General features: G+C 34.6%; 2 protein-coding genes across 2 annotated transcripts; both read right to left on the bottom strand.

Moving 5' to 3' along the window:
• Nucleotides 1-3166: 3166 nt before the first annotated feature.
• On the bottom strand, nt 3167-3616 carry LOC129890482 (secreted RxLR effector protein 161-like). Its single transcript, XM_055966028.1, has one exon. The coding sequence runs from the start codon at nt 3614-3616 to the stop codon at nt 3167-3169; it is 450 nt and encodes a 149-aa protein (XP_055822003.1).
• Nucleotides 3617-5596: 1980 nt separating this feature from the next.
• On the bottom strand, nt 5597-6746 carry LOC129890483 (uncharacterized). Its single transcript, XM_055966029.1, has 2 exons — nt 6472-6746; nt 5597-6161 (listed from the first exon to the last, which is right to left on the bottom strand). The coding sequence occupies exons 1-2, from the start codon at nt 6744-6746 to the stop codon at nt 5597-5599; spliced, it is 840 nt and encodes a 279-aa protein (XP_055822004.1).
• Between the last annotated feature and the right edge of the window lie 6485 nt (nt 6747-13231).

The following is a 13231-nucleotide window of genomic DNA, read 5'->3' on the forward strand; positions in this document are numbered from 1 at the left end:
CTATAAACCGTTGGTTTTTAAAGTTTTCTAAGGCTTGTTCAGGTCCTCGATACCTATTTAGGCTAGAAACAAAGGGTTTTTGGATAAAGATTATGAGGGTTCTATTTTCCAATGTCATATTGAGTGTTAACTCTGATCCATATAGCCCCAATTCCACCCATGATGTCGGGACATGCTTCGGTAAAAGTGGGGTTGTGGTTATGATGATTTTCTTCTCTTCATTCTCCATTGTTGTAGGTCTTGGTCTTGGTTCGTTTAGAGTAAAATTATAAAGAGAATTTGAGGAAAAGAGAGGGCGTTTATATAAGTGGTTAATGATTTCTAGTGTCTCCACATTAGTAGTGTTAATATTGGTCAAATGGGTTTGTTCGAGACAACTCCGAGTGTCAACTCATTTGGTAGGAAATTATTATGAATAAATTATTAGGTACACATTTAAAAGCTTGATCTTCTGTTTAACTAAGCAATCATTTAAAAATTAGCAATAATTTATTTCATAAATTTTTCATTGAAGAAGATTGTTTTTACTTTAATTGTTTGACTTGTAATATCCTATTTAACTTTACAAGAAAATAAATAAGTTCTGAGTCTTGTGGAGATTTGTTTGAACTAGTGTTTCAAAAATATCTTCAAGCTCATTCAACTTAGAGAAAATTTTATCCTCTTCCATAGAGAATATAATTGTCAATCTCGAAATTGATATTTTCAAGTTTGGAAACATTGAACTCATTGAAATGAAGTGGACATAATTTCATTATTTTAACTTTATCATAATTCGCAAAAGAATTATTTGGACTCAAGTTAGTTATAATAAGAAGTAGATTTAACTAATTGGAATGAAGTGGACCAAGTTTCACTACTTTGACTTTATCATATTTTTCAAAAGAATTATCTCGACTCAAGTTAGTTATAGTAAGAAGTAGATAAGCATTGGGTCGAACTCTTCTTTGGTATCAAGGTAGTATCTATGAATAGTCATCGACTTTCGGAAAAGAGTAGAAGAATGAGACTTATTATGGGACATACAATGCATTATAGACAATATGATTGTTAAGTTTTAAAAATTGTCAATCAATAACAATTTTAAAAATTTCTACACGTATATGATGAAAAAGAAATGTAACACTTCAAATCTATGTTTTGACTTTTCAGAATGATAGTTTATATCATCTTTGCATTAATCAATAATAATTCATCAGTTAGCTGACCTTTTATTTCAGAGATTAGAGCAGAAGAATCATGTAAAGACAGAGAGGGGTTTCACCTTGAATCCAAATGATTTTGTTACTTAAGATATTTCTAGTTAGGAATTTATTGAGGAATTAATTGACTTTGTAACATAAAGTAAAAAGATCATAATACATACCCCGCCTTAAAGGATCCCAACTCACCACCCTTATGTACAACATATTTGTGATTTTAAGGTATTTTTGACTATTATAAAAACTTACTAGGGACCAAGGAGAGGGTTCATCTTTGATAATCAATCGGGATCCATGGATCCGGTCTCCTCACTGGCCCCTTGCCCACACCTTCCAAGGAATAAAAATGAAGGAACCGAGGCCATAAAAAGTTGGGTTGAGGTATAAAATCATAAGCACAGTGGGGGCGAGATATTAGGCCAACTTATCGCTTACTACCATGGTTTAAGCTTTAGGTTCCATACATGAAACTCTATTTAGGTATTAAAAAGGGGAGGACCCCACTCAACATCGATCTGTCGGGTGAGGTTCAATGCCTAACAAAAAGGGCAAAAGCAAAAAATAGATGTATGATTGAAGGGAATAGAGAAACAATGCATGGAGATTCTGTTTATTCAAAGTTTGAGAATTTATGGAAGGACATTTAAGGCTAAGGTTATGACTAACAAAGTAAAGGAAGTCCAATACAGAGAGAAGTAGTGATCATGTCTTTCTTTCTAGGAGAGATAAAGCTTTCGAACCATCTTTTCCAGCTAGATAGTGAGTGATCACTCATCAATAAACACTAACTGAAAGCATCGTGAAATGTGTACATATACCTTACGAGAATCAAACCCATGTATTTTACAGGAAAGACAATGTCCTAAGCACTAGATGAAAGGCACTAAAAAAGCCAATCTTTATATCCATCAACTCTGAGAATAGAAATGGTTAGTTTTATTTCTATATGCAATTCAAGATTCCATTTGTGTACATGTTGGTGAATTTTTTATGTGAATTCAGCGGGTCATACCTCCTTTATATAGGTCCCCCACTGATCCAGTGACATAACAATTCGATCCAAGATGAGTAACTAATTTTTTATTTCTATTCTTGGCATGATAATCCCTCTTAAGGGGGAAGAATCTGATTCAATCTTTGGGCTTATAACCAACCTATGAAATTTCATGAATCAAAATAACATGCCTAACACAAAATGAAGAACATCTTCCATTAAATATTCTCATTTAGTTCTTTCATCATTTGCAATTGCGTTTTAGTGAAACCAACAAGTTGTATAACATTTATAATATCTTGATCTTTCTTTGCAAAGCCATATTCAACTCATTTATACTTTGTCAATACTGTTATTTTTAATAAGAAAATGATAGATAAGACAATGAAGACGATGCCTAGTTTGCTACATAAAAGAAAACAGGAGAATATAAGGAACTAAAAACTAAGAAGATGACAAAGAGAAAAATTTATGCAGAGAGAGTTATAGTTCTGTAGAAAAATAGATACATAAAATATTCTAAAGAAAAAAAATGAAATAGATCATGGTCGCTACTTTTAGGTCATGATGCTAACTATAATAACTACCCAAAAATAACTGAAAAGAGAAATATAGGAAACTTAAAATAAGATACCGAAGTCCAAAAGCAACTAACTAATACTCCTCCTTGCATTAGGAGCTGCAAATTCCAAGTCTTTGCCTTAGGAACTCAAACTTGCTAAAAGGGAGGGCTTTTGTAAATACATCTGCTAGCTGATCATCAGATTTGCAATAAACAAGAGTGAGTTCTCTTTTTTTCTACACATCCCTCAAGAACAATAGCTTTATGTTGAAGTGTTTAGTCTTCCCATAGAACACCAAATTATGAAAAATAGCCATTACAGCTTGATTATCAACATGAAACTTAGTATTAACTTTTTATTCCATATGCAAAACAAAAAATATTTTTCTTAGCCATAGGATTGATTTACTAATGCATTGGTGCAATGAATTTAGCCTCTGCCGTGGATTGGGCCACAATTTCTTGATGTTTGGAACACCAAGAGAAAATCCATGATCCAAGACTAAAACAATATCCTGATGTACTTTTCATGTCGTTAATGGATCCAGCCCAATTGCTGTCTGAGAATTCATAACATTTGAAATTCTCACACTTCTTGAATTTTACACCATATTCAGCAGTACCTTTAATGTATCTTATAATTCTTTTTGCTGCTCGCAAATGCATTTCAGTGGCACAATGCATAAATCTAGATAAAAGACTTACAACAAATAGAATATCTGGCCATGTAGCAGTGAGATACATCAAACATCCAATAAAGCTTCTCAAATTTCCTTGATTAACTTTATCAGTTTCATCATCTTTGCTTAACTTCTCCTTTGGATTTATTGGTGTGCTTGTTGTCTTGCAATTTTCCATATGGAATTTCTTAATTATCTCCCCTGCATACTTCTTTAAGAATAAAAAATTTCATCACAACCTTTCTTGATTTCCATTCCCAGAAAGTATATCATTAGTCCAATGTCTGTTATCTCAAAGAATTGCATCATTTCCTTTTTAAACTCTTCAACCAGCCACTCATTGTTTCCTGTGACCAAGAGATCATTAACACAAAGGAAAATAATGAGAAGATCAGTTCCTTTATGTTTGAGATAAAGAGTAACTTCATATACACTTTGTACAAACCCCAAACGCAATAAGTGATCATCAATCCTTCTATACCAAGCTCTTGGAGCTTGTTTTAAGCCATAAAAAGCCTATTCAAACAAGCATACTTTTTTTTGTTTCCTTCCTCAAAGAAATCCTCGAGCTGCTCTGCATAAATTTCTTCATGCAATACATCATTTAAAAAAGAAGATTTCACATCTAGCTGGAATACTTTCTAGCCCTTTTGTGCAGCTATTGCGAGCAACAGTCTAATGGTATCCAATCGGGCTACTGGAGCAAAGGTGTCTGAGTAATCAACACCAAATATTTGGGCATATCCCTTGACAACAAGCCTAGCCTTATATTTATTGATTGAACCATCAAAATTAAGCTTGATTCTAAACACCCATTTTACTCCAATGACCTTCCTATCTTTCGCTCTATCAACTAACTCCCAAGTTTATTTTTATTTATCATTAACATCTGCTACTCCATAGCATTTCTCCAATTTTTATCTTAAAGAGCTTTCTCGTGCCCTGTAGACTCACAGATTGCCACATTACTTTGTTGGTAGATGTCATAGAGTAGTCTTGCACCTCTAATTAGAGGATCATCCACTAAATCATTTTGCCATTGACCGGATATTTTCTCCTCTGAAGCTTTGACTGAAAGTTGATTTTCCTTCCAGTCCCATTTCTCTTCTTCAAAAAAGTGCATATCTCTACTGACAATCATATTCCCTATGTGTTGATTATATACTTTGTAGGCCTTGGAGGATGAGCTATAACCCACAAAGATTCCAGGAACTACCTTTTTATCAAGTTTGTCTTTTTTAACCTGCGGCACATGAAAGAAACAAACACAACCAAATACTTCAATGAAGCTTAGTGATGGTTTGAAACCATTCCAAACATCGATTGGAGTTTTATTCTGCAATGCTTTAGTAGGAAGCCAATTTTGGAGAAATACTGCTGTATTAACTTCCTTTGCCCAAAAGCTTTTGGGCAACTCTTTTTCATGTAACATGCACCGCTTCATCTTCATTGTATATCTGTTTCTCCTTTTACTAACTCCATTTTATTAAGGAGTATATGGAGCAGTGAGCTGATGAGTGATACCTACTTCCTCACAAAATTTGTTAAATTCTTCTAAATTATACTCTTTTCCATTGTCAGACTGTAGGGATTGAATTTTGCAACCACTTTGATTTTCCACCATCTTCTTGAACATCGAGAAAATTTCAGCCACTTCTAATTTGTATTTCATAAAAACAATCTAGCATAATCTTGTATAATCATCAACGAATATAACGTAGTATAGACTACCATTAAGGGACAATGTTCTTTGAGGTCCTGCAACACTTGTGCGAATCAGCTGCAACCTTTGAGAAGTCTTCCATGATGCTTTAGGAAATGGCTTCCTATTTTGCTTACCAAATTGACAAGCTTGACAACTTGGTAAGTGATCAACTAGAGTTGGTAGTCCTATTGTCATATCATCCTTCTTCAGCAACAATAATGTTTGTAGATGACAATGGCCAAGTCTCTTGTGCCAGATTTCTGTTATACTTGCTTTCGTGGAATAAGCTAGTTGCTTCTTTTTTGTTGGATCAAAGGAAAAACTCCCTCCTCTCATCTTCACCCAAAAATTTCATTTCTAGTAGTGTCATCAATTTGGCAGTGATGATCTTCAAAGAAAACTCTGAATCCTTTTTCCATTAGATATCCTACACTTACCAAATTTTGATCAATTTCAGAAACATAAAAAACCTCTAAAATTTTCTGTGTCCGTGCTTGTCTTGATAACTATGGTTCCAATTCCTTTGACTCGAAGGTGATCTCCATTTCTTATTTGAACCTTGGAAATTTCAGTGGGCTTCAACTTCTTGAATGGACTCTTGTCATGAGTCATGTGGTTAGTTAACCCACTATCAATTGCCCAAGAATGTGTTGAGCTCTTACTTGAGAAGTATGTTGCAACAAAAAGATGATCCTCTTCTTCTTGATTAGCAACTTGAGCATTTGCTTTCTGCTGCAGGGCCTTATTTTTATGAATCACTGATTTGGGTCCGAGCTGATTGCATTTAGTATTAGGTCTCCTCCAATACTTTAATGGTTGATGACCTTTTCTTCCATGGTGGTGGCAAGGGGGATAACCTTTCTTCACATTTACTTCCTTACTTTTGCTGTTGGTTGATGTTTCTCCTTCATTCAATGCTTGATTCTTTTTGTTGTTCTGATTTTTGTTAACCTGGTGCTTACTGACAAGAGCCTCTCTGTTGTAACATCTTGTCTCATGAGTCTTCTTTGCTCTTGAGCTTTCAGGGAATTGAGCAACACATAATTTTTGACAAATACTTAGTATTTTCTAAGGTCGTAATTGTTGCTTCATACCTTTCAGGAACAGTTACAAGAATCTTCTCAACAATTCTTTAGTATGCAAGTGTAGAGCCGAGTAGCCTCACCTTATTTGCAATATTGAGAAGTCTATCTAAATAATCCTTCACTTTTCAGATTCCTTCATATTTTGCAATTCAAACTCCCTAATTAAGTTTAAAACTTGCATACCTTTTATTCTATCATCTCTGACATACTCTTCCTTGAGATAATCCCATACTTCTTTAGCACTTTTCAGAGACATTATCCGCGTGAAAAATATTGATGATACAGTAGCAAATAAACATGCCTTGGCCTTCTATTTCTTTGTCTTTTGTTTCCTTGTATGCTTTAATCTGAGCAATGGTGGGATTATGCGGTAGAGATGGAATATCATAACCCTCTTCCACAGCTTCCCAAAGATCTAAAGTATCCAAGTACGTCTCCATTCGTACTACCCAAATTTGATAATTATCTCCATCAAAAACCGGCGAAGCAATTGGTGAGAAACTTGCTTTAGCATCCATGGCTTCTCCAACTCAATCATAGATCCCTTAAGATGAAAGCTCTAATACCAACTGTTAGTTTTAATAAGAAAATGAGAGATAAGACAATGAAGACGATGCCTAGTTTGCTATAGAAAAGAAAATAGGAGAATATATGGAACTAAAAAAATAAGAAGATGACAGAGAGAAAAACTTATGTAGAGAGAGTTATAGTTCTGTAGAAAAACAGATACATAAAATATTCTAAAGAAAATTTTTTTGAAATAGATCATGGTCCCTACTTTTAGGTCATGGTGCTAACCATGGTAACTACCCCTAAAATAACTGATACTGGAAACTTAAAATAAGATACTACAGTCCTAAATCAACTAACTAATAAATACTTTCAACATTAAATGCAACGTATGGACAAACTCAGAAGATCATGTCATTCTTTTGGCTTTTTTACATTGATTTCTATGGATAATTAGAACCATTATTTGTAAGAGCTTTAAGTACATGAACAATTGAAGAGAGTAAAATGACATCCACAGTGAATGTTACTTGGCTTTTGAAGTCCAAATTCTTGATTTAGTCCACTTACCCTATTAACTATTCAAGAACTAGTACTTCCTTTAGCTTTTCTGCTTGAACTTCTTGAAGTACTTCTCTATTATTAAAGAAATCTCCAAAAATATTCAAGGTATTAGGAACAATATCAAAAATTTAATCTACGGCATAATATTTCTTTGCAATAATTTCAAGAGTCAATTATAATTAACAAGCAAAATAATATATGCAATACGCTGAAGGGGTATCTTTCATAAAATTTTAAGACCATTGATTTCTCTCTGCATGTACGAGTGTTATTATAACCTTGCTTCTATAATTGAGATAAACACAATGAATTCTCTAAAAGAAAATGATAAATTTTATCATTAAATAACAATGAAGATGTATTATTAACTTGAATAATATTAAGGAATCACTCAATAAGATTGTCTTTTGTTGACATATCACAAAATAAGAGTCATTTGTTACTTATAAGAGAGATCATTAGATTGATCAACTGATGTTCTAAAATAATATTCATTTAAAGTTTTGATAGTTGCTTTCATTGTTTCTTCGAGCATTCACAATCTCTTTTTAAATATTTAGAGAAATCATGATATTATTTTGTGGAATATTTTCTAACACAACTATTTCTACTTTTATCATTTCTAATTTTATACTATTATGAGGGTTCTAGAAAATATTTACTTCATGATTTCTATTTTACTACTTGTCATGATCTAAACCCCCATGACTAGCACCCACAAAACCCTTTGATGAGTGAACCAACACTTAACATTCCATCTCATGCAACATCTAAATATTCTATCCAACAGATAGAAGAATACCATAATAAAGTCTAAGTTTCAAATAATTCAATAAAATTACGGAAGTCTAAACTATTACAACTTTAGAGTCCAAAAGTTATCATACGAAAACATCTAGCTAAAAAGTCTAAAAAGTAGAAATAAATAAATAAATAAATAAATAATAACTAATCTCAATGTCTAAAAAGAAAGACACTAGAAATAAGAGGATTTGCACCAACCCAGCCAAAAGTAACTCATCCTCAGATCTAAAAGTAATGCTGCTAAATACGAGGTCTAGTAGATGCCTCTGGTTCACATTTTGCAGTCAAAAGAAAGTGCAAAAGTAGCATCAATACAAGCACTATGTACTGGTAGGCACCAAAAGCAAACTAAAATTAGCAACAAATAGATAATCACAGTGATAAAACACATAGACAAGTATTTACACATTGTTAACACATGAACCACACTTCATCAAAGAAATCATAATTCATTAACACATCAGCACGAAAGCTACCTAAATACACCTCATCATCTGATATAGCATTACACAATCCAACATCACAATTTTATAAAGTATCAAGTAGTTCATCCACACTTAACATTTATAAGTGAAATTGACTTGTAAGAGTCAAAGTATATATCCCTAGACCTTAAATAGCATGTACAACTATAACTATCCATTTCACTTGTTATGGGTAGACCAATGGTGAAGAAATTAAGTAAAAAAGCTTTTGGATAGTAACTTAAAATTTTTAGGCTAGGCCAGTCTTACATGAAATCTAAGCAAGATAAGCTATAGGGAAATTTAGGTAAGGATTGTGGTTAATGTCTAAATATGGACTAGTTTTTCTAACAACCAAGTTGTCAAAAAGTCCATGGGGCTTTCCAAAATTGAATTAGGGTGAGTAAAACTCCCAGAATCGAACTTGGCATGAGAGGGTTCATTTGGAACATCATGTATTAAAGTTATGTTGCAACCTAGGGACTTTTTGGGAGGTTTCTGAGTCTCTGATTTCGTGAAAGTCGCTATAGCGAGCGTTATACCACTATAGCAGGACGTTTTATGCAGGCAATACAATGGGTTTTCAGATACTATAGTAGGTTTTTCAGGCACTATTATAGGGTGGACTGCTCTGGTGGAGCCTCTATAGCGGGGTGGGATCACTATAGCAGGGTAAGTCAGTATTTTAGTGCAAAGAATCTCAAAATCGATCATTATTTGGCTGTTTCATTTTGGGGAACTAGAAGGACGACTTAGGGTAAAAACCACCAGTTTTCCATTGTGTTCATTAACAAAGATAAGTTAATTACCCCCCAACCTTGTTAATTGATTCTTAAGCCTTAGAATATAAAATATTAGGGAGAGGATTTTGACTTGATTTAATGGTGGAAAAAGACTTGGTTTCGTTAGAATGATCATGAATTTGCCTGAGATTAAGATTTGAGTAAATCCGGGTTTAATTAAGCCATTGCCATTGATTTCTTGCATTTTATTATTGTTTTGGACCAAGAACAAGCCAATGCATTGAGAAAAGGGAAATCCTAGTTTCTTTAAAGTTTCCAAGGCTTGATTCAAAGTAGTTGATGATTTGTATGTTTACAAGTTATGTATGCATGCATTTCTATTGCTTTGTATTAATACTTGTGCAATGCATGTGAAGGAAAGTAAAAGGCTAATGTGAAATGACACCATTATGATAATCTCATTCAATGAACCTATTTATTTATGTGTGGTTTTAAATATGATTGTTCATTATGATTGTAATTATGCATGTTGTTTGTGATGAATGGTTAACTCGGGTACCACGCCAATACAGGATATTAACGGTTAGCTCGGGTACCAAGTCAGGTATGATTTAGTAATGGTTGGCTTAGGTAATGTGGAGGTACACTAGCAACTTGTGCATGGGTTCCATAAGAGAATCGGGTATGTGCATTTGTGATCATGTGGGACATGTTTCATGCATTGGTTGATTCAGGATATTGTGATTGAGAATTTATATTATGTTGCGACTATTGGTAAATGGGTTGGTTTGTTTTATTATTCTATGGTTATTTGTTTACATTCATGTCTTTGAAACTGGTCATGTGATCCTAGTACACTATGGTTGTGTACTAATATTATACTTGCTCTTTTCTTTATGAGTACAGGGCATACGAGACCTCAGTTAAGGAATGCGTGACCATTTGAATCCAAGAGTGAGCTACTCTTTCGGGATTCCATGGGTTCATCTTCATTTATTTTCCATATATTCAGACTTACATATTTTAGACATGAAATTACTATTTTCTTAGTTGGGGTTGCATCCCTCATTTTAGATATTTTCAGTTCTGGTACTGTGACCTTTAGGTTCTAGGAGGTTATTTTCCACAAATGATTTTGTGATGATTTGATTTAGTTTATGGGAACTTAAGATTTTATTTGTTTAAACTTTTTTACTTTCATATATTGCATAATCTGGCTTCTTAAAATTGTTTGATGGGTTAATATGGATTTGGAGTTGCTTCTCCTATCGAAGATTTAGTGTGGGTGCCACTCACAATGAGTTAGGGTTGTGAAAAATTCAAATCCCTAGGTTCATTTATCTCATCGTATAAAATAAGTCAAGTAGAGTCTTGCAGAATGGGATAAAGACATATGTACTTTTATCTAGGAGGCTAAAAGACTTTAGGAAAACTCTCTCTTCTTTATTCTTAGTGCTATAACTTAATTCTAATTGGTATATAGCAATTCAAATTGGTATCTAGCCTCTTTCACTCTTCTATCTGTAGATGGTTGACATAAGGCATAACAGTGTGAGGACTGTATCTCTAGAGATGGAGCCAACAGTAGAGTTAGCAATATGCAGTAGAGGCCAAGGTAGAGGCTGAGGTCAAAGTAGGGGAAGGGGAAGAGGAAGCGGCGCACTTTCCAGGGGTGGAGCTTAGGAAAGAACAGTACCAAGGCAAGAAACCCCTCCCCCACCTCAAATCCTAGTTGAGGAAGAATTTGAGTAGAAGTTGAAGAGGATGGTGAGCTAGAGGTGGAAGCACAAGCTGTGGGTGCATGTCTTCCTTCCATGTCTTCTACAATAGTTTAATAAATACTGGCTTTTTGAGTGATTTGGCAGGTACTGTAGCAACTCCCAATATATAGCCTACTCCATCTCCAATTACCTTTCCTATTGCTACTTCGATCCCTAATATGGATGAATTATCGAGTTACTAATATGTTTTTTCGTCCACTAATGGTCCTTGTGATGTCTGGCACAGAATATGAGATGCTGACTAAGTTCCTTAAGTTGAAGCCTCCAGTGTTTCACAATTTAGAGTGTGAGGATGCATTTGAGTTCATCTTGGATTGTTATGAGAGAATGCGTAAGTTGGTCTTTGTGCAGCAGCATAAGATTGATTTTATGACATTTTAGTTACAAGGAAAATCCAAGCAGTAGTGGAGTGCTTCTGTGGAGTGTCGTTCATAAGTTATACTTCCATTGACTTGGACTCAGTTTCATGCCTTGTTCCTTTAAAAGTACATGCCTCAAAATTTGAGAGATAAAAGAAGGATAAATTTCTATCACTTGAGTAGGGTAGAATGATAGTCGTAGCCTATGAGACTAAGCTCTATGCCTTGTCCCATTTTTCTACTTAGCTTGTGAGCATTGATGAGGAAAGGATTTGTTTCTATGTGAAGGGATTGAACACTACTTGTAGGTCTTATTTATGTACTTGACCTTTGCATGAAAGAGCTTAAATGAAGTATCTAATTATATTAAGAGGATTGGAGGCATTCGACAGGTTGGGCTAGCCAAGGCATTGTCTAAGAGGCCTAAGAATGTTGGAAACTATAGTGGTTCTTATTCCAAGGGTTCTGGTCAGGAAGTGTATTCATCCCGTCAGATTTAGTCAGCTATTCCCTAATTTTGTAGGTGGTTATTTAGAGATCCCACAATAATATCTGACTTAGGGTGGTCAAGAGCTTCTTATGCATCAATCAATAAGCCCTCACTTAACAGTGGAGGTTTTAATTGTGGTGAGCACGAACACTTCAAGTGGGAATTCCCTCACAAGAAAAAAATCAGAAAGGTTCAGTAGTAGACTAGAGCAGTGGTACCAGTAGGTGGAGGTAATAATGGTAGATGATGTCTATAAGATGGGTAAGGAGGTAATAAGGGAGGCCATGAAGGCTGACAATATGGTAATTTAGGGACAGAAATGACACATCCAAGTAGTGGGATTGCTCATAATGATGACAGAGCTCAATGTTATGCTTTTTTGGGCAGACCAGAGGCTGAGGCATCAGACACAATGATACTATGTACTATTCTTATCTATGACCTGATGTCTACCTTATTGTTTGATATGGTTTTACATATTCCAAAATATCTGTTACGTTTGCTTTGAATCTTGAATTAATGTGTGATATTCTTAATGTCCCTATCCATGTGTCTACCCCAATTAAAGGCTATAGTTATAACCCATGTATATCGTGCTTGCTCTATTTTGTTTGTGGGTTTTCTAACTTAGGTAGACTTGGTCATATTGGATATGGCTGATTTTTATGTGATCTTGGGTATGACTTGGTTTTTCTCCTATTATTTTGTGCTTTATTATAATGCTCAAGACTATTAATCTAGAGATATTGGGTAGGAAAGGATTAAAGTAGGAAAGGATGCACAAGCCCAAGCCAGTAAAGATCATATCCTTCCTTCGGGATAGCAAGCTAGTAGGGCAGGATTGTTTGGCCTATTTACCTAGTCTTTAGGATGTTAGTGTAGAGTCCTCTTCCGTTGTATCTATTCCTGTAGTTTCAAAATTGTATTTCTTATAGATTTGCCTAGTATGCATCTAGATAGGGATGTAGACTTTTGAATTGATTTGGAGTCGGCCACTTAACCGATTTCTATTCCTCCCTATCACATGCCTCCAACAGAGTTCAGAAAACTCAAGAATCATCTTTAGGAACTTCTTGACAAGGGATTTATATGCCCTAGTTCTTCTCATTGGGGGTGCTCTAGTGCTATTTTTAAAGAAAAAGGATGGTAGCATGAGAATGTGCTAGATTATAAATATCTGAATAAGGTCACCCGCTGGAATATATACCCCTTACCTCGGATAGTTAATCTATTTTACCAGTTATAGGGTTCTTCAGTTTTATCTAAGATTGACTTGAGGTCAAGGTAC

This window comes from Solanum dulcamara, chromosome 5 (assembly GCF_947179165.1).
Source record: "Solanum dulcamara chromosome 5, daSolDulc1.2, whole genome shotgun sequence".
NCBI classification, from domain to species: Eukaryota; Viridiplantae; Streptophyta; class Magnoliopsida; order Solanales; family Solanaceae; genus Solanum; species Solanum dulcamara.

Bases quoted from the DNA above. Each gene is read 5' to 3' on its own strand.
- LOC129890482 (XM_055966028.1), bottom strand. From the start codon at position 3,616: ATGGAAAATTGCAAGACAACAAGCACACCAATAAATCCAAAGGAGAAG.
- LOC129890483 (XM_055966029.1), bottom strand. From the start codon at position 6,746: ATGGATGCTAAAGCAAGTTTCTCACCAATTGCTTCGCCGGTTTTTGAT. The intron at 6,162-6,471 runs GTGCTAAAGAAG...ATTCCCTGAAAG, and splicing joins GCGGATAATGTCTCTGAAAA to CTCAAGAGCAAAGAAGACTC.